This window comes from Nilaparvata lugens, chromosome 13 (assembly GCF_014356525.2).
Source record: "Nilaparvata lugens isolate BPH chromosome 13, ASM1435652v1, whole genome shotgun sequence".
Taxonomy (NCBI): domain Eukaryota; kingdom Metazoa; phylum Arthropoda; class Insecta; order Hemiptera; family Delphacidae; genus Nilaparvata; species Nilaparvata lugens.
The window spans coordinates 4,317,536-4,339,147 of NC_052516.1; the positions used below are offsets into that span (position 1 = coordinate 4,317,536).

A 21,612-nucleotide genomic window follows, 5' to 3' on the forward strand; every position below is an offset into this window, starting at 1 on the left:
AGACTATTCAGAGTATGGTTAGTGGCTAGATCTCTCTCGACACTTCATAAGGTAATTCTAGAGTCTAGACTTCTCTATTGTCATTTCTATTAATAATGGTTCTTCAGACTCTAGATAATTATATTAATTCCTATGTCTAGAGGGATCTAGTCTCTACAAAGATTTATTCCAGTATCTAGAACTCTCCAGTCTCTAGAGAGTAATTCTAGTGTTTAGAGCTCAACTAAATTGAGAAACTAAAATTTTCTGGACTCTACTAGGCTTAGTAAATCCAGCTCTGTGAGAGTGATCAAGTTGGTTTTGAAATTTGTTCAACTTGAAACTTTAAAAGTTGTGTTGGATAATCTAGTTTTTTTTCAATAAGTTGCAGAATTAAGTACCTATCTGAATTCAATCAAGCTTTAGTAAAAATAAGCACAGCAAAACTTTTTTTCCTAATTTACTGAAATAAATAAACAATATTAATTAGGAAGCAACTATAATCCAATTAACAGTTAAAGCTATATAATTAGTAAGGCTTAGGCTAGTTTTTTAAATATATATTATAATAAACATGTAACAACCTAGCATATAGGCTATTAGTCTAGTCTTAGCATATAAAAAGTTATGTGATATACATACTGAATAAATAGAGCAGCATAAATTTTGCAAATTTAACATATTTTTATTACTATATGCATTCACAATATATAGTACAGTATTGTGCTGGCCTAGTGTTTAAGAGTATAGTAATAATAATATTATTATTTCAAGTGATATTGTATAAGCTCAATAGCCATATAAATACACATCTTGCAATATATTACATTTTATTGTATCTCTCCAATAATATTGCTTTAGTACGTTGTTTATACCTATAAGGCTTTGCCTGCAATATTTGAATTTTTCTAATATTTACTAGTGCAATTTTGTTTAGAAGCTGCTAAAGTTATGAAGCTTTCAAGCAATATTCTTCTTCCAATAGTTATCAAAACTTTACACAAAACTTGATTAAGCGTTTCTCCCAAAATTGTTGAATTTTTCATGTAATCTCTTTCTCCCAAAGTTGTTGAATTTTTCATGAAATATCTTTCTCCCAAAATTGTTGAATTTTTCTTGAAATCTCTTTCTCCCAAGATTGTTGAATTTTTAATGAAATCTCTTTCTCCCAAAATTGTTGAATTTTTCAAGAAATCTCGTAATTTTTCAGATGTAGTCAATTTTATTTCCAATTCCGTTCTGTTCTAAAATATTAGGAATTTTTCTAGCAAAATTTACCACAATTTTACAATTATTCTATTAATAAAATATGTCGCATTACATTAATTGCTCCTTGGTCAGCAATTGTTTCAATTGTTCAGTCTCATTTAATTCCATAATTAAATGAATTCATTTTTTTTCATACCTACTTCAGTCTCAATATTATGGTATAACCTGTTAGTTTTTATTCTCTAAAAGCTATTTCTATTAAAAATACAACGAATCAGTTTTAAGAATGATAGTTAATGAACTGGGCATTCCAGAATCTGTACCTCTACAAATGTATTATCTTTTTTTAAATAATCACAAACTTAATATTAGTTGATAATATATCAGATATACCGGTATCAGCCAATAATATCAGTTAGTCAGTCAATAATATCTTAATATCAGTTGATAATATATCAGATATACCGGTATCATTCATCCTCTATGGAAGTCAGAGAATCGGCAACGTTGTTCTCTTATCTTTCTCCACTGCCATTATAACGTGGACAATGTTTCATCCAATTATTATCCAAGATAGTCTCCACTGCGATTATAATGTGGACTTCACTTTAACATTAAGATTGATGAACAAAATTTAATATTACTGTTATATAGTGATTATTTCAAATATCAAATTAAAGCTGAATAGAAGGAAACTGTCCAGAAAAATTAATATTGCTGAAGAAGATTGAAAAGTTGTAACTTATTTCTGAAACGTAGTCAGTAAAAACTGTTTTAATTGAAGAAACTGAATTTAAAATAATATTGTTTCTTATGGGAATGTTCACACGTTCTCATCCCGCCAATGTGTGAATACTCCCATACGAAGCAATGGTATTCTTTTCATGCCCAGGAATTTATAGGAAAACAAGGCTCAACTGCCGAATTATAATTATTATTGTATAGACCTACTATAATAGTGCAGTATACAACAGTGATAATATTTACACAAATTTGATAATTTCATAAAATTGTTCATTTTTCCATCTTTGAGCAACTAATTAATACTAAATATTGTATTTGGTGATTAAGTATTTGAATATTTTAATTATTAATTTCAAAGCCTTAGTATTAATAATCAACACTTATAATATAGCAATAATAACATTCCTGACGATTGATAAACCATTGATTCTGTATGTTGGCTACAGGCTTTCTCCATTTTATGTAGTTTGTTTTATTATGTGTATTATGTTGTTTATAGTTTGTTTTCAAGTCTATGATGCTTTGTAACAATAAAATGAAAGGATGTATCATATATTATTATTTGACACTTGGACTTGACTAAATCACAATTCTTATGCATTACGATCCCTGTAGGTATTCCTAAGGCTCAACTCACACTTACACGACTCAGGTCGAGAAGAGACTCGACCCTAGTCGAGAGCATGTGTTTCCAAATGGTGACGTCGCGGAGACTAGAATCGACTGGTCTGAGTGTCACCATTTGGAAACACATGCTCTCGACTAGAGTCGAGTCTCTTCTCGACCTGAGTCGCGTAAGTGTGAGTTGAGCTTAAGTGTAGGCAATTTGTAGTCCAATGCAACTGGTCCGGGGTTTTTATATTCAAAGTTGCTATTTAGTTATTTCAGAAAATGTGCACAATTTCAGTATCATAATTAATTGACCGAACGTAGTGAGGTCTATGTTTTAACTCTGACTTTCTTTTGTCTGTCTGTATGCAACGCGACTACGGCCAAACGCGTTGATAGAATTTTATGAGATTTGGCAGGAATATTCCTTTTTCAACTGCGCATCGATGTATACACAAGGTTTTTTGAAATTTTTCATTTTAAGGATAATATGAAAAGAAAAGGAATTCCTCCATATCCTGATATCACTATATATATTATCTATTTTGAAGATAGGATCAGTCTATAGAATTATTCATAATCAATCAGCTGAAAAGTGGATTATTCATTGCATGCATTACACAGATGTCTGACCGTGTCTATTTCTATAAGATAGGGTTTCAATATTTTTTATGATGCGTGCCCATCAGTATCAATATTCTCACATTGAAAAACAAAATTTAATAGGTGATTAAAAATAAAATTAAAAATGATTAAATGAACTAAATAATGCTGAAGAAATTATAATATTCTTGATTGAAAAAATAATTTTAAAATAGTTGAGAAATATTTTTATCAGATGGAAAGATTATCACGGAACTGGATAGCTTATCATATAGTATGGGATACAAATTCAAACGTGAACTGAGTTTATTAACATAAGTAGTGAGTTTTTGATCTTGGAGAAAACAAATAACAGTTTTTAAGAGTAAAATTATGATTTAACTGTGAATTGTGATTCAACTGAATCAACTAGAACAGGTGACATAGAATAGAATCGCTGCCTTTATTAAAAACCTAGGAGGGCGCAGTTGGCCCTCTCTTACACTTAACCCTCCATACAATTCTAAGTTACAACTAAAACAACATCATAAACCATGAACTAAAGTAAAAGAAAACAATAACTTAGAAAAAAAATTAATAAGAAAAAAATATAATAAAAATAAAGAGAAGAGAAAACTTGAACTCCTTTCGAATTTAAGTACGTAAAAGGGTACTAGTATCTGACATCAGATACTTGTGGATGAGAAAACTGCATGTGGTCTACTGTTTACAGAATTACTATTATAATTCATTCATTAAATGAACCAGTGAAGCTTCTGGGATTTGGAACATCGATCCAAAGTTAGCATGGAGTGCTCATGTGGATGCTGCATGCAAAAGATTGTCTCTGTGGTCTACCTGTTGAGAAGATTGAAGTGCTTGCTGATTGAAGAGCATTTGATTATGGTCTATTATTCACTGTTCCATGGCCACAATATGGTATGGTATCTTCACACTGTGAGAGTATTCTTCTGCTACAGAACAAAGCAGTTCTGATATTATCATCCAGTGGTCATTTGGAGCACTGTAGGCCACTCTTCGTCAGACTCGGGATTCATAGGCACAACTCACACTTAAGCGACTCAGGTCGAGAAGAGACTCGACTCTAGTCGAGAGCATGTGTTTCCAAATGGTGACACTCAGACAAGTCGACTCTAGTCTCTGCGACTGTCACCATTTGAAAACACATGCTCTCGACTAGAGTCGAGTCTCTTCTCGACCTGAGTCGCTTAAGTGTGAGTTGAGTCTTACAGTTTTTAGCCAGTTTATCTTTGCTTCCCTGGTTGGTATTAGAAATACCAATCTGACAAGGAATCTCAGGGGTTGCAGAATGCCTACTCACTTCGAAATGCTCTCAAAGTCGATGTTCCACTATGTAGGCTAAGTAAGGCTCAACTCACACTTCGAGAAGAGACTCGACTCTAGTCGAGAGCATGTGTTTTGAAATGGTGACGTCGCGGAGACTAGAATCGACTGGTCTGAGTGTCACCATTTGGAAAACACATGCTCTTGACTAAAAGTCGAGTCTCTCCTCAACCTGAGTCGCGTAAGTGTGAGTTGAGCCTAAGGCTCAGAACTGTTATCCCAATATCGCTATTAAAATGTTTAACTCGCTACCTGCATCTGTGCGTCATTTGAGTGACAGTGAGTGTAAGAGGAGACTCAAGTCCTGGCTGCGTGCCAGACCATACTACTCCTTGAGTGAATTTTTTCAGGAGTCTATAGTTGATATTTAGTAGCCATCACCGTGTTTAGCCACTATGTTTTTAATTTTTGACGTGACAGTGTTGTTAAAAACTTATGTGTGAACTATGTATATTGACGTGATGACCTACTCAGCGCATCCGGCTGGCTAATGTTCCTACGAATTAAAGATATCTTTGTGCAACACGTCTATACTCTGTACAAAATTACTTTTGACTTGGAGGGACATGCACAGCAGGGAAAGGTAGGGATACAGCGGCGCGATGTTACCCTTCTGAACTGGTCAGTTTTCTCTGATTTCCAATGAGTGTTCAGCTGCTCATGATACGCATATGGTGTTTCCTGTCTGGAAGCGCTCAGTCGACTGAGTTCTGAGTTCAATCGACAAATTGGCAACTGAGCTTCTTTCTATATGACTCTATTCATCTCTGTAATTGGCTGATCTCTCAGCGCCGCATAATCTTCTAAGTCAAAAGCAATTTTGTACAGAGTATAGTTAATCAGTTTGGATTGAATTTGATACTGTAGGTACCTATAATAATTTATTAACAACAATTTATTTAACGACATAATGTTAATATTATTCTGGATCCCCAATATTAGTGCGTATGGTTCCGCAAAGTATATTTTAGTTTTGATCTTTACTTCCTTGGCCCAAGGAAAGTATTTATGTCCCAAAAAAGATAGATCTTGGAATGTTACCCTCTGTTGCCGTTCCACTTTCTCTTCTTCGTAAACTCAAACTTTCCCACTTGACATCGTCCAACTTTGACACATTCTTCCATGAATATTCTCTTATTTATTTATTAGAACTATTACTCAACCCCAAACAAAACTAAAAAAATTAATATTTAACTATGATTATCTATATAAAAAACTATTATCAGTTCAAATAATATTTTTCCGATATTAATTTATTTTTAAAATGTTGACTTCAATCAGCTGTTTTCTCGACTGTCGACAAATTATTTTTGAATGGCATTCTGTGTCCTGTGTTGATGGTGTTTTATTTTTCTAAAAATGGATCAAAAGCGTTTTAATATTTTAGAGCAAGACTTTGGCAACTTAAAATATATTGGATTTGTGCAATAATTCAGTACAATTGCAACTATTTAACGGTAATTTTAAACTTGGCAGTTGAAAGTGAAAGTTACTGCACATAACCTGTCTATGTTCCGCTAGTTTACTTCTGCTATTGAAGATTGCCAGCTAAGCATGGGTGTTACAATGCAGACCCGAGAAATATTTACAATATTAGTGCTGTGTTTATTGTGGTATATTGTTAGTTCAAGCAATAATGTAGTTGGAAAAATGCTACTAAATGACTTTCCTTATCCAATGACTGTCACAATGGTGCAATTGCTATCAATAACAGTTTATTCGGGTCCCTTCTTCAATATGTGGGGCATAAGGCGATTTGTCGACATAAGTTGGTCTTATTATTTAAAACTTATCATACCGCTTGCTTTTGGAAAGTTTATGGCATCGGTTTTTACACATGTCAGCATATGGAAAGTGCCAGTTTCGTATGCTCATACAGGTAAATATTAGAAATGTTATAAACATAACCTAAACTCACCTTATGTTACTGTCAATTTGATTAGTAGGATATAGAATAGACTGGTATATTGATTATACTCCTGTTCATAATCATGCTTTATTCAGTCCAAAATACAATAAATGTAACACTGGGAGTCATTGATTAGATTAGCTTATATGCCATTAATAAATATTGGAAATGTTATAAACATAACTCAAAGCCACCTTATGTTACAGACAATTCAATTAGTATCAAGCAGGATATAGATTGGTATATTAATCATATTTATAATATTATGCTTTATTCAGCCCAAAATACAATTAATCTAACAACTGGCTAAGATTGAATGGATTGGTTTATATGCCATTCCTATTCTATATTATTATTTCATTTAGAAAAACAAGTCATTATAGGTTTTACAATATGATCGGAAAAGAAATAAGTATAGTCACGGTCTCACACGTTGATACCTGGACCTTTACAGCATCAAGTCGCTACTATCCATTGCAATAACATTTGATCAACCAGCTGAGTTGTATCATACAGAAAAGGTACCGTAGTATCCAATGACGTGATTAAGGCCAGGTTTTTCTGGATAGATCGTGTCAAGTAATTAAAACCATGATTCATAAACTGTAAGGCAGTATTACAGCCCAGCAAAGCTTTAATTAAAAAATCCTGGAATCATTATCTAGCCAGCTTTTACAACAAGATGACATGGGACACACAATCGAAAGCTTTTGAGAGATTGCACAATACCAACTCAGTCGGTCCATGTTCCTCAAAAGCTTCTTGAATCCTTTGGACAAGAGAGAGCACTGCTGATTTAGTGGACCTGTCTCCTCTAAAACCATGCTGCATGTCACCAAGGAGGTTATTACTTCCCAAATAATCACTCATCTGCCTCAACATAGCAGTCTCTATAATCTTACTGATGATTGGGTTGGAGCAGCTGATGACAGGGCTGGGAAAACTTGATGTAGTTTAGCTATTTAATTGACGTGTCATACACTGTTGGAGCTATGCTCAAATTATTCAGTTTGACATGACAAAATAATAATAATGATTGGCACAATAGAATATGGCCAGTAGCCTATATAAGATGATAACCAATGTTATAGATCGTTCATGTTCTAAACCGATTTTTTGTTAACTCAAACCGATTACTGTTGACAACTTTCCATTATTATTGTTATGGCCAGGTAAAAATGTGAGAACGACACAGTATGAGAGACTCAACAGCGTCACATAGCTTCATGAAATAAACTACTAGGACTATCGGCTTGGGTTAACTGTGTAGTATAGAACATAAACGGCCTATACCATGGGATATCTTCGTATGTTATCTTTCCTCTATTGATGTATCAAGCCATTTAAGTCAACCGATTTATATTAACTGGGTTCTTCTTTCTTTCTTTATCCGGCGCTACAGCCCTAGGTGAGCTCTGGCCTCCTTCACAACACGCCTCCATTCTTCCCTGTTTATGGCTCTTTCCTTCCATCCTCTCACCCCCATCTTTCTCAGGTCATCCATCACTTGGTCCACCCACCTGTTCCTTGGCCTATCTTTCTTTCGTCTGCTATTAACTGGGTTCTACCATAGAGAAACAATTGCGTAAGTAGATATCCCATGGTATAGGGCGTTTATGTCTCAACTTTTACTGTTATCTCAAGCCGATTACTGTCGATTTTTACTGTTTTGACCGGGTAAGAGTGTATGAACGGCACAATATGAGAGACTACCAGCGTCTTAAAGCTTCACAGGAAAGAACTACGTAGACTATCAGCTTGAGATAACAGTAAAAGTTGCGACATAAACGCCCTATACCATGGGATATCTATATGTATATGCTATTATTTCTCTATGGTTCTAAATTCAACTATAGGTCTGTTCTTTTACATTTCTGTACGGTATGTGGCATCAGCACAATGATATAACTGCCTTTTGTAAGGGTGGAGCTAGGTCTCTAGGCCCTCTCTGCCACACAACCCTTAAGAGGATGAGTTGGACGAATAAAGAATAATACCAATTGGGCTCTGATTACACTGGGAAAGAGTCCTTCACCTTTGACAACCCCATCTTGATCTCAGTCTAGTTATCAAGTTTTAAGTTTTATTTTTTATGACGCAATCTATCCAGCAAGTGCTGGTCATGAATGGAGACTACTGAATTACTGAACCTACAGCGTGGCCTTCCGAACATCTTCTCATAACAAGCAGAAAACTATTTAATTTTTATAAATATTGAATAATTATTGAAGGAAAATCTCAATGAAATGCTGTAAATTATCCCGAAGACTTCTACTGCAAATATTGACAACAGGGTAAACAGCTAGATGGAAATTCGATGACCGCAATTAGGAGGTACTGGGTTCGATTCCCGAGCTGACAAAAAAAATTTACCTCCACCTACTGTCAAAAGTACTTACTTTACTCCCTGAAACATGATACAAAAGTATCACTTTTTCGCTCTCTGTACTAAAAAACAGAAAAACTCCCTAGGGAGTAAAAGTGACTCCATTTAAATAACATGGGAAGCATCTCTATTTTAAAAACGTACATTTGGAATAGGTCAGAAGGTCTAAGCTCAGATGAGGAAGCATATAGAGTAGTCATTAAACCAACTAAATTCAATACCTCAACCAGACATTTGATCGATATATAAAATTTATGTTTGTATGCTGAAATTATTATTACAAACTTCATATCACTATACTAGAAAAAATTATATTTTTTTCTTTTAATCCATGTTATTCAAAATACCAGCCAACGAATATTACTTATTAACTAATCAAATTTGAAACGGGAACTTCATCATAGCTGTAGTTTTGGCTGTCATTGTTGTTACAACTAGCCGACAGATAGTGCTGTCGGAGGGGAACTGTGATTACAAGCCAGCTGTTTCTGTTTACTTTTTAGATTATGTTGTAACACATTGTTTGGTCGCATACGTTTTTAAAAATTATTTTATCAGCAGTTTTTATAAAAATGTAGGTGGAGGAAAAATGTTGTGTATATCACGAGTGAAAAATGTTTTTTCTCCCTCAGGAAAATTGTTGCCCTCGGCTTCGCCTCGGGCTTCAAACTTTTCCCTCAGGGAGAAAAAACATCATTTTTCACTCTAGATATACAAATAACTATTGTATAGTAGCGCTCATCGAATTTCCATGTAGCTGTTTACCCTGTTGTCAATATTTGCAGTAGCAGAAGTCTTCGGGGTGATTTACAGCATTTCATTGAGATTTTCGTTCAATAATAATTATTTATTAATTAGCATTTGATCAAATGCAACTTCCACTTTGTTTTCATCTGTATATTGAATAATATTTCAAGAAGACCAATCAAACATCTTTTGTTTTCATCGCATCTTCTCGCAAACGGATGCTCTCATGTGATAGCATCACTCATAATAAGCATATCATGATCCAAGGCACATCCAGTAAATTAGTCTAGCTAATCTGAAATGGCAGCTTCTCAAAACCTCCAATTTCCACATTCGTTTAAAGAATATAAACTTTAAATATTGTGAATACTGCATTAAACTACATAATACCATAGAGAAACGATAGCATAAGTAGATATCTCATGGTATAGGGCGTTTATGTCGCAACTTTTACTGTTACTGTTATCCCAAGCCTTTATCACGTAGTTCTTTCCTATGCAGCTGTGTGACACTGGTAGTCTCTCAAATTGTGCCGTTCATACACTCTCACCCCAACAAAACAGTAAAAATTGATAATAATCGACAGTAATCGGCTTGAGATAACAGTAAAAGTTGCGACATAAACTCCCCATACCATGGGATATCTACGCTATTGTTTCTCTATGATAATACTATATATCTCAGAGACTCATTGATAATCTTTCAGACTAAGCTAGTTGCTAATGTTTTTAGATAGAGTATAACAAATTTTTAACAACAGTTCAATGGCCAAGAGCTCTATTAATGCTAGTCGACCGTTTCAAGATAAGCTATTAGCTTTCAAATAATTTATCATTTTCGTACAATTATGCGCTTTGCTTTCAATTACTAATAATTGTTTTGCCTACTTCCGAATAATATTATCTTTTTTCAAGTGTTTATGCACTTATCTATACTATAATAAAGGAAAGAACTGGCTTATACATGTACGGGATAGGAAAATTATGTTTGACGCGTCATCACGTCTGAACTACTGGACTGGTTGGCTTGAAATTTTGTATAAAGATTATCAATTGACCGAGGATGGTTATAGGCCTATTTTCAATTCTTCAAAATTTCATTACGTCAAGTTTTGGAATAGACCCTTGCGGTGCACGGGTTTCCTGCAAGTTACCAATAAAAATTGTCTTTTTAGATAATATTCCTTCTATAAATGTTAGTATTTTTGAGGCTCTAACCTTTAATTAGACGAAAGATATCTTCAAAAAATTGTTCCATCAAAATTATGTTTTAAAATTTTTATTAATATGGGGCTGTACTCTTTAGCACTGGTTTGTTGAAGTACGGTAATGGATATGAGGAATAATCCTGAAGAAAATCAAGTATATAGGAAAATTAGGAAATAAATAAATTGCAAAACTAACTGAGATCTTTGTAGGCTTTAATGAAATAATAATGTGTTGGAATATCTGAGACTTTGACAGTTATATAACAATCTGTTAGAATATCTCAGATTTTGACAGGTGTATAGTGAAATAATTCTTGAAAATATCTGTGATTTTGACAGTTGATGTAGGAAAATGCGTGGAAAATTTACTTGAAATGTGAGTAATTTTATATTTTCTTTCTTGTTTCAGTTAAAGCCACCATGCCTCTATTCACAGTAGTTCTATCTCGCTTTATCATAGGAGAAAAGCAAACTGTCAAGGTAAATGTTGAATTCTTATCTATTTTGAGACTCACTTTAAAATGTCAGCATTTTTTTAATGAGATGTGCTGGTGTTATCTATGAGAAATGCTATGACAGCTTTTAAAATTTGAATTCTACTGTAATCATTTTTTCAGTTATCAAAAAAACGTTGATGAGTTGTAAACGTTTATGGTTCACTTTTGGAATTGAGTAGTACTTTTCCTCATGAAACTCTGCAACCGTTTGCACAATTTATGATCGAAGTTGAATCGGATTTTAAACTTTCATTAACTAGTTTAATAATCAATAAACGTTGATTTGTTGTAAACATTCATGGTTTACTTTGTGAATTGATTAGTACTTTTCCTCATAAAACTCGGTAACCGTTTTTACTATTTATGATCGAAGTTGAATCGTCGTTGATCGGATATTAAACGTTTATTAACTAGTTTAATAATCGATCAGTAAATGGTTGATCGGAGATAAATTAACCGTTGAATTTGGGAACCAGTAAGCAGATTGTATATTTTTTGTGAAGCAATAAGTAAATTACACCCTAGTAGAAAAGAGGCCAGTTTTATAGAAATATCTAGACAATAATTGACAAAACCTATTGCTTCCATTATGGCTAGTAAATTTTTCAATTTTTAACCTTGTTGCAATCAACGATTGAAACCTACATTTTGTTTTATTGTAGCTACATTGAATAAGAACTACTTTTAGTTTCAGTTTACCAGAGATTGATAATGATGTAACAACCAAGACCGGTATCTTAATATTTAATAAATCTGTTGTTGGACAATATCTAGTCTTTTCATTCAGTATGGATTATCAATTTGTGTGGAGTGGCCGTAGTTGAGTGGATCAGATGCTGGCTTTATGATTCAGAGGCCCGGGCAAGATATTTATTTCGGGCCACTCCCTTGTTTCGGATGGACACGTTAAGCCGTCGGTCCCGGCTGCCTAAAAAGCAGTCGTTAGGTTAGGTCATGTCAGAGGCCCTGAAATTGATCAGTTGCGACCTGAAAACTCTGACACCAGACCTGAGTCAGCCAGGTCACTCGATATTATTATTATTATTATTATCAATTTGTGTTTTCATGAATAGTCATAGATGAAAGTACAGTTCATCAGTTATATTTATCACTCATCCTCTTGTATGAGTACATTTTCTCATGCTTTTATGGTTTATTTTATTCAATATTTTACCGATTTTTATCTGTTTATTGCAGGTTTATTTATCTCTGGTGCCTATAATTTTGGGAGTGGCAATAGCCACCTTAACTGAGCTGTCGTTCGATATAACTGGTCTGCTTAGTGCCCTAGCTGCCACCCTACAGCACTCGTTGCAGAATATATTCTCGAAAAAAGTGAGTCAAACAAAGTTAACAACTTAAAACGATTAATTAGAAAGATAGCCGAGTTGACTAAGGGTAACCGTCCACTAGAACCGTATTAAACCGATCCGTTCGAACGTTGGATCGGACGAGTCTGCCGGCCGTTAATTCGGCCGAATATGGTCGTCCATTGGAACCGTTTACGTCAGTCTAGTTCATTAATTAGTTGGCTGAACTATTGAATTAACTACTATCATAGCCACCAAAATTTTTCATAAACAATGATTACGTTGAGATTTTGAAAATTGAATAAGCAAATATCCACTGAATTTGATTTGATCATATTTGTTCAGTAATCTTTGTCTACAGTTTTCGAACCTGGCCTATGCCTCTACTATCCTATGGTACTCTATGAAAACTATCCTATGTCTCTACAGCTAGCTTTCAAGCTGCATTACTGAAGCTTGGGCGTTGTTCAAGATATATTTTCAGAAGTAGTCGTTTTCATCCTAGTTTTTCATCATTTTGATTACTGTATTACCGGTATATAACTTTGGATGAATTTTGTGAATTGCAGGTTCTAGCTGATACTGGCATTCACCATCTAAGGCTGCTGCATATGCTGGGCAGATTATCGTTGATGCTATTCTTGCCAATTTGGATGTATTTCGATCTGCAGCATGTCTACAATCGATCAATTCTGGTGAGTAGCTTTGTTCAATATTTACACTTGAAAATGGCTCTTGAAAAGTTGATAAAAATTGACCGAGCGAAGTGAGGTCTAAGATTCAAGTCTACGGTTTTGCATTTATCTTTATGTTTATATTTAAGCTCGGCATTTAGGCGAAACTCGGAAATAAATTTTCATGAGATTTGACAGGTATGTTCCTTTTTAAATTGCGCGTCGACGTATATGCAATGTTTTTGATATTTTGCATTTCAATTATAATATAAAAGGAGAAGGAGCATACTTCATAATATTAGACTTCCAATATTAGACTATAGAATATTATTAATCATAAATCAGCTGTCGTGTGGATTATTAATTCCATGCAATTGATAGCCTAACTCAAAGCTGATCATGAATCAGCTATCGAGTGGATTATTGCATGCAATGAGGCATGCAATTGATAACTCGAAGTGGCATAGTATTTTCTTCCGTCTTTACTCTGCTTTCAACTCGGTAAGCTTTTGATGATAGTAGCATAGTTGTTCACAACAAATTATAGCATTGTCGATACAACAAACCAAACAGCCATTAGTCGTTTACACACCGATATCTCACCGACACAACAGGACAGAATTTACTCTGATGGACAGTATATGAGGAGGCTGTGGTTTATAACTGCGCGAGGTCTACTGTTCACAGGACTACTAGTTTTCTTGTTCTGAAATAAAAGGATACTTGATATATTCTATGGTGTTTTGATAATTTTAGCAGCCCTAAAAATAAAAGTGACTATCATATTATTATGTAATTGATTGTTTATATTCCATAATCCAAGTATTTTTCTCGTTGGCAGGCGACAGAAGAACGCGGCCATATTTTGGCCCTACTCTTCACCGACGGCGTTCTGAACTGGCTGCAGAACATCTTGGCATTCAGCGTGATGTCGCTGGTGACGTCACTCACCTACGCGGTGGCATCGGCGTCGAAACGCATCTTTGTGATTGGCGCATCGCTGCTCATACTCGGCAACCCTGTTACGCTGACCAATATGGCCGGCATGGGTCTGGCTATTGTTGGCGTCTTGAGCTACAATAAGGTGAGTAAATTAAGACCAAGCCACATGAAGCGTTTTTTTCAGGCGTTTTCAGGCGAGTCGTCAGGGCAGCAGCTCTACGATTGGGAATCAGATGATAATCAGCCAATCGAAGATCTTCCTGCCCGGCCGACTCGTCTGAAAACGCCTGAAAAAACGTTTCATGTGGATTGGCCCTTAGCATAGAGAAACAATAGCGTAAGTAGATATCCCATGGTATAGGGAATTTATGTCGCAACTTTTACTGTTATCTCAAGCCGATTACTGTCGATTATTGTCAATTTTTACTGTTTTGTTGGGGTGATAGTGTATGAATGGCACAATTTGAGAGACTACCAGCGTCACACAGCTGCATAGGGAAGAACTATATGAACTATCGGCTTGGGATAACAGTAAAACTTGCGACATAAACGCCCTATACCATGGGATATCTATGCTATCGTTTCTCTATGCCCTTAGGTTCCAAAGTTGATCATGCCTCTCATGATATGTCGGGTTTTATCTATGGGCCGGTTTCCGAGCTCCGGATTTAGCTAAGTTCTAGACTTTAAACAGCTGGAGTCAGAAAATTAGCTTTCCAAAACGGGGTGTAGTCGCAGTTTTTATTTTCTCATTCCTATAATTGGAAACGTTTTTCCTTGACTAAATTAAACATTTCTGAATAATTCAAAATTGCTAAAACTTTACACTATTTTCTCTTTATTTTATTTTGTGTTTAGTTTTCTAGTTTATTTAAATTTAATTCAAACGTGACTTTGCCAATGACTACGACTACGCCCCGTTTTGGAAAACCAATTTTCTGACTCCAGCTGTTTAAAGTCTAGGACTTAGCTAAATCCGGAGCTCGGAAACCAGCCCTAAGTGTTTTATCATAGAGAAACGAGAGCATAAGTAGATATCCCATGGTATAGGGCGTTTATATCGCAACTTTTACTGTTATCCCAAGCCGATAGTTCACGTAGTTCTTTCCAATGCAGCTGTGTGACGCTGGTAGTCTCTCAAATTGTGCCGTTCATACACTATCACCCCAACAAAACAGTAAAAATTGACAATAATCGACAGTAATCAGCTTGAGATAACAGTAAAAGTTGTGACATAAATTCCCTATACCATGGGATATCTACTTACGCTTTTGTTTCTCTATGGTTTTATGCTCCAGAATTCGTGCTCTAGCTCTATGATCGTTTGGTCTAACCCCAGACTCAGTTACAAAAGTTGAATAAACTTGGACAGAATAATATGACACTACAAAGATTTCAAGTTTACGATAAAAGGATTACAATTTAAATTGATACAAAGATTTCACGTATGAGATTGAAGGTTAACGATTCAAATTGATACAAATATTTTAATTATAGGATAAAAGGATAACAATACAAATTGAATAAATTGCTAACAATTTGATTTGTAATCTATTGCAGGCGAAATACGATGCCAGAGAATCGAGTAAAAGGAAAACTGTGCTACCATTTACCAACGAAAGCCTGTGGAAAAGCGGCAGCAATTCGATACCCTACCGACCTCTGGAAAATTCCAACGGCTCAACAATCATCAACAACAACAGTAAATTGGCGCAATTTGTTTGAAGAAAATTGTCGACATTTTTTAGGTTTTGCACCGATTTTTTGGTGATTCACTACTAGTTGAATACTGTAAGTATTTCGAAAGAAATTTGTTGATTAATTATAAATTGTCGACATTTTTTTTAGGTGTTCATTGATGTTTTGGTGATTCACCACTAGTTGAATACTGTAAGTATTTCGAAGGTTTTGATAGAAATTTGTTGATTAATGGTATAAAAATTTAGAAACGACCGTAGAGAAAAGATAGAATAAAAAGATATCACATGGTATAGGTTATGTTCCAAATTTCAAGCAGAGTTTCTGTCAACTAGTCCTAGTAGATCTTTATCGTGAAGGTATGTGACGCCGCTCTCATACTGTGCCGTTCTTAAGGTGCGTACAGATTTACGCGCCGCAAACATGAGCAATTCACTTTTAATCAGCTGATGCCAAGCTTTTTATTATCTGTATCCTACCGGTTCTGTAATAATACAGATATAGTCAGCTGATTAAAAGTGAATTGCTCATGTTCGCGGCGCGTATATCTGTACGCACCTTAAGAACGGCACAGTATGAGAGAGACTACCAGCGTCACATACCTTCACAATAAAGATCTACTAGGACTATCGGCTTGAGTTAACAGTGTAATTTGAAACAGAAATGCCATCTACCATGGGATATCTTCTTATGCTACCTTATCTCTATGAAACGCCCCCGCGTCTGCTGTTTTTGAAATGGCAGTGTGCTGTAAATAATAGTATTTATTTGTTATAGTTTAAATTGGGGTTGATTGTTGTTAGGGAGTGTGTCTGGTAGAGAAGATTGATATAATCGTGGGTTTCTCGGCTGGTTAAGAGTTTGATCGTCGATTAAACGAGTGGTTAAGCAATCAGTTTGATCGTCGATTGAGTGGCTCAGTAATCAGAGTTTGGTTGTTGATTGTGTCGTTATCAATCAGAGTTTAATCGTCGATTAAATGGCTAAGCAAACTGAGTTTGATTGTCGATTAAGTGGTTGACTAATCTGAGTTTGATCTTCGGCTTAGAGCTATAATACAATTATTTATTGACGATCAAATTTCGATTGCCGGTTCGATTTTTGACCGAGATGTTTTGTCGAGAGTTGCACAGTCAACTAACTGAGTTCAATCCTCGAGTTAGTGTCGTTTGCACAGCGACAGTTTATACTAAATTTCATTTCAAACTGGTTGAAATCCATATCAAGTCTCGTTTGTTATCATGTGGTTCATTTTCAGTTTAAGCCACCAACTGATTAAATTCAGTTTAAGCTTTGACTGTGCAAACGGCCTTAAGGGTTATGATTTTTAATCAACAGATGAGTGGTAACCGGCCGAACCGAGTCTTAACCGAGATTTAGTTGTTGATTATTCTACTCGATTATCTTCGTTTTGTATTTGGCACAAAAATAAAGTAGGTTTATTACCAACTTTCAGTTTTTTTTTCAAGTTTCAAATGTTTTTTGATGAGGATTTTTCGTGTGAAATCTGAAGAAGAAGAAGAAGAAGAAGGAAAAGAAGAAGAAACAGGAGAAAAAGAAGAGGAAACAGGAGAATAAGAAGATTGAGAAGCAAAAAAAGAGCCAGGGAGCAGAAGAAGATAAAGAAGAATGTAGCATGGACATTTTTTAAGAAAGATTTTAGATTTTTTTGTTTCTTCTATACAACTGTGTTTTTATTGGCAAATAATTTTGAATCATTTGAGCTATGATTTATGATTCACAAATTCATTTGAATTTTAAGTAATTTTATGGCTTACTATTTCTTTATTCTATAATAATATATTTTTCGTTCTCTCGATTTTACTATTCTCTGTTTCAAAATAGGGATTATCTGTAAGAAATCTACATATCTGTTAATCAATAATCTAGTTTAATAATATGACCTTTTCAAAAAACGGTTTTTATTGGATCATTTATTTCAATCATTAACGAATTATTTAAGGTTCTTAGTCCAATACGATGCAAATTTTCAGTTATTTTAGAGTTTGAAACTAAAATGTTTTTAAAATAGTTGCTTGCTTGGAAGAAAATGTAATACTTAATAAACGACGACAATATTATAATATTACAGGCCATGTTATTGATATGAAACAAGATGTCTCATAGGTGAAATTTTAAGATATAACTTTGTTTTAAAGTACTTAACTGTCATCTAAACAACGAATTAATCTGTAATTTCCAGTACAAGTTGTAGATTATGAAGTTAGAATTAAAATTATGTAGCAGATACCCTAATAACTGAAAGCAGCTGAAGTGATATATATTTATTTCGAACAAATCCAAACATTTAAATTGTAGCTTCTACAACTACTGTTTTAATATTCGTCCCCTAATTCTGCAGCTTTATTATCAATATTAATTGATTCGACTAAACCTAAACTATTGATTTCCCATCTTTATCTATTTTTACACTTTGTTATTGAATATTTCATCTCTTCTAGACCACCGTAAGTTAAAACCACTCTATTCCTATAGTTTTCCCTAAATAATTAACCTCTTAATGAATATTTTACAATGTTCAATCTACTATCTACCTATTTGTCTATGTGCCGGTTGCACAAAATGCAAAATTAAATTTTAATCGTGAATAATTTCACGAGAACCAATAAGAGAAGCCTTATTTTCGGAAAGCCTTCTCTTTCTGTGTAGTTGATATTGTGGTAATAATTCATATTAAATAAAAAGACTAAGAAATTGTCAAAAACCACAGATTTTATTGAAATTTAGAAAGATTGGTTCCGGTTGTTACACCATTGTCAATCTCTGATAAACTCACTTTTATTAAATAAAAAGACTAAGAAATTGTCAAAAACCACAGATTTATTGATAGTTAGAAAGACCGGTTTCGGTTGTTACACCATTGTCAATCTTTGATAAACTCACTCTTATAACCTCACCTAACCTGATAAACTCAGGTTTATCAGAGATTGACAATGGTGTAACAACTGAAACCGGTCTTTCTAACTATCAATAAATCTTTGGTTTTTGACAATTTCTTAGTCTTTCTATTTAAAATTTAAAGGCCTTCTCTGATTGGTTCTATTGAAATTAATGACGATTAAAATTTAACCGGCTTTTGTGCAAACGGGCCACATTATTAATAATAATCTATATGCCTTCCTAATTTTAATCAATTGTTCTTATTAAGTTAGTTAACAATAATTCAACTACCAATCTACCATAGCAGTATATAATGATGTTTTTGAACATTACTAGCCTTTAATTCGTTGTTAGTGGTATGTACACAATAGCGACGATTAAATTTTTATCTACAATCAATAATATTATGTAGAATCTACAGTGGTTAACCGGAATCAAAAAGTGATCAAAAATTGGGCAACCGGCCCTCATCATTTTTCTCGTAAATATTTCCTTTCTCACCAATCATTTTCCAAATTTCTTCTATAGTGTATGGAAAATATTAGCAATACATTTTCTTCTAATCGTTATCTTATTATATCTCCTATCTTATTGTTTCTATTAGATATAGTGAAATTTAGGTCAATTGAATGATTATACCTATATATTGAGTTTTGCCAGCTTTAAATATTATTTTATCAATTATTTATTTAAGCATCCTGTATTATAATATATAAAGTTGTTCTGGTTTGTAACAGTTCTGCTTACGCATTATATTAATGCATTATTGTGTATGTAATTTGTTTATTGTACGAAGTACAGTTTAAAAATTTATGAGAACATTAAATTTGAGAATGTTTTTGTTTTGAAGATTTTTAGATTTATTTATCAAATAAGTTATACAGTTAGATTTTACCAATGTTTTGGTCGTTTAAGATACAGGACTACATTTTAGTAAAGTACACTCACGACAGTAAAAGTTCTACACTTTTTGTTATACAACAAAAATACTATGGAGCACAGAATGAGTTTTTATAATAGACTATTCTTCAAAAATATTTTTCATTTTGTTGTAATGTTGTATATTTTGTTGTAATCACGAGTATTTGTTTCTTTTGAAGTGTTTCTTAGTTGATAGGATTGTTTGTACGTGTAAATCCAGTACTAACTCAAACTTATGTCACAAGATTTACAAGAATAATTCTTGTAAACTATGAAAAATCCTAGATATTTTATTATTAAAGCACTCATATTTGATATTCGTTTCTGTCTTAATAATTCAATACTTTTTAAATGTGCTTCCATTCAATATGAATATCCGAGAAGGAAATACTACCATCATCATTAAGATTGTAACTAATTTTGTGAAAAACGTATAAATTGTCAGCGAAATTCTGTTAAATTATTGCAAAATTCATTGTTATTGATTTCCAAAAATGAGTTATCTGTAATGTAGTAAGCTAAGCAATAAAATATATTTTTCTATTAGATAATGTTTTGTATTTTATTATTATGACATGGTCACCGCTGTCCAATGTGTTAATATGTTGTGGAACTGAGCTGAATAATTTAACATAGGTAGTGAGATTTGATTTAAACAGGCAGCATCCCTTATAAATAATAACATGAATATCTCCCATTGAATCAATGATTACAGTTTAAGGTAAATCTCACTGGATCATAGATTGTGACAGGAGGGTCCCATCTTTTTTGAAGGGATTTTCAATACGATAATGATGTTCCCTCAATTTATCATCAACCTAACAAGGCTAGATATCATCTAATAAGTTATTAAATTCAAAGTCCTTCTTTCAGGATGATCAGTGTCTACTTGAGGATTATAGGAAAAATGTCAATGATTCATTGTGTAATTGAAATGCCAAGTGCCCTATCTTGTTTTGATCTATCCAAGAAGGAGAAGTTGGGGTTGATCTGATGAAGGTAAAGAAGAAGGGGGTGAAGGAGAATTAGAAGATGAATATGAGAATGAGAACAAGAAAACTGTCGGCCAGAAATCCTTTGAAGAAATTTTCTCGTATGATATTATATTTAGGAAACGTAACATACATTCAATTAATGTGATTTGAAGTAAATCAGAAAGGCTGTTTTAAAACTCAAATTTTATGACATTTTCTTATACTTTGTTTTTCCACTTAGGTATCCATAATTCTGTTTGATTTTTCCTTTTTGACTGAAATTAAAATCTATGGTTTTGAAGTTGAGACTGGAAATTAAAGTTACAAAATGCTTTACATTTATTGATTTTTATTCCATTATTGAACCAGAGAATATTTTGATAGACTTGTTGTCTTTGATTGACGAATGGCATTTTATATAAACTCTTCGTTCATACAGCATACAATTAAGCTGCGTTTACACCAAGTTATTAACAAAATGTTAATCACTTAATCCTTATAGATTCTATTAGATTAAACATAACTTATCATACACATCGAAGATGAACATTATGATTGTGTTTGTCAAGTTCCGTTCAATCTAATATAATTTATAGGGATAAAGTTATTAAAATTTTGTTAATAGGTACCTAACTTTGGTGTAAACCCAGCTTAAGAGGCAGTTTTAATCTTTTACTTTGGATAATATTAATTCTGTTCGTTATTTAAATATTTGTCCCATGTTGAATTGACAATACTAGTTTTTTGGATTCATAGTAATCAATATATTACATTGGTAAGATCTTTGATTTTGGGAACATTTTATTTACTTTTTACCTCCTATTCAAATTGTCATAAAATAGAGTTGTTAATCTATGCAAAATCGGATGCTTTTATTTTTCGAATCCACCGCTGAAACCATGACGTCAAATATTACCAATATAAATTTGGTGTGAATATATTCAGTTTTAATATACTT

The 21,612-nt window shown here is 33.6% G+C and overlaps 1 protein-coding gene across 2 annotated transcripts; it reads left to right on the forward strand.

Moving 5' to 3' along the window:
* The first annotated feature begins 5,777 nt into the window (after positions 1-5,777).
* On the forward strand, positions 5,778-20,996 carry LOC111053858 (solute carrier family 35 member E1 homolog). 2 transcript variants are annotated; one of them, XR_005572717.1, is made up of 7 exons: positions 5,780-6,367; positions 11,147-11,217; positions 12,432-12,569; positions 13,114-13,239; positions 14,060-14,302; positions 15,721-15,951; positions 20,554-20,996. XR_005572717.1 is itself a non-coding variant. In XM_022340787.2 (6 exons), the coding sequence occupies exons 1-6, from the start codon at positions 6,043-6,045 to the stop codon at positions 15,883-15,885; spliced, it is 1,068 nt and encodes a 355-aa protein (XP_022196479.1). In that variant the 5' UTR covers positions 5,778-6,042; the 3' UTR covers positions 15,886-18,559. The 2 variants fall into 2 exon arrangements, 1 of the variants encoding a protein (XP_022196479.1); XM_022340787.2 differs by lacking the exon at positions 20,554-20,996 and having other exon boundaries at positions 5,778-6,367; positions 15,721-18,559.
* The last annotated feature ends 616 nt before the right edge of the window (positions 20,997-21,612 follow it).

What these genes read in the sequence shown, in the direction of transcription:
- LOC111053858 (XM_022340787.2), top strand. Translation starts at nt 6,043, where the DNA reads ATGGGTGTTACAATGCAGACCCGAGAAATATTTACAATATTAGTGCTG. An exon ending in GAGAAAAGCAAACTGTCAAG is followed by an intron (nt 11,218 to 12,431) that starts GTAAATGTTGAA and finishes TGTTTATTGCAG; the next exon opens with GTTTATTTATCTCTGGTGCC. An exon ending in GCGTCTTGAGCTACAATAAG is followed by an intron (nt 14,303 to 15,720) that starts GTGAGTAAATTA and finishes AATCTATTGCAG; the next exon opens with GCGAAATACGATGCCAGAGA.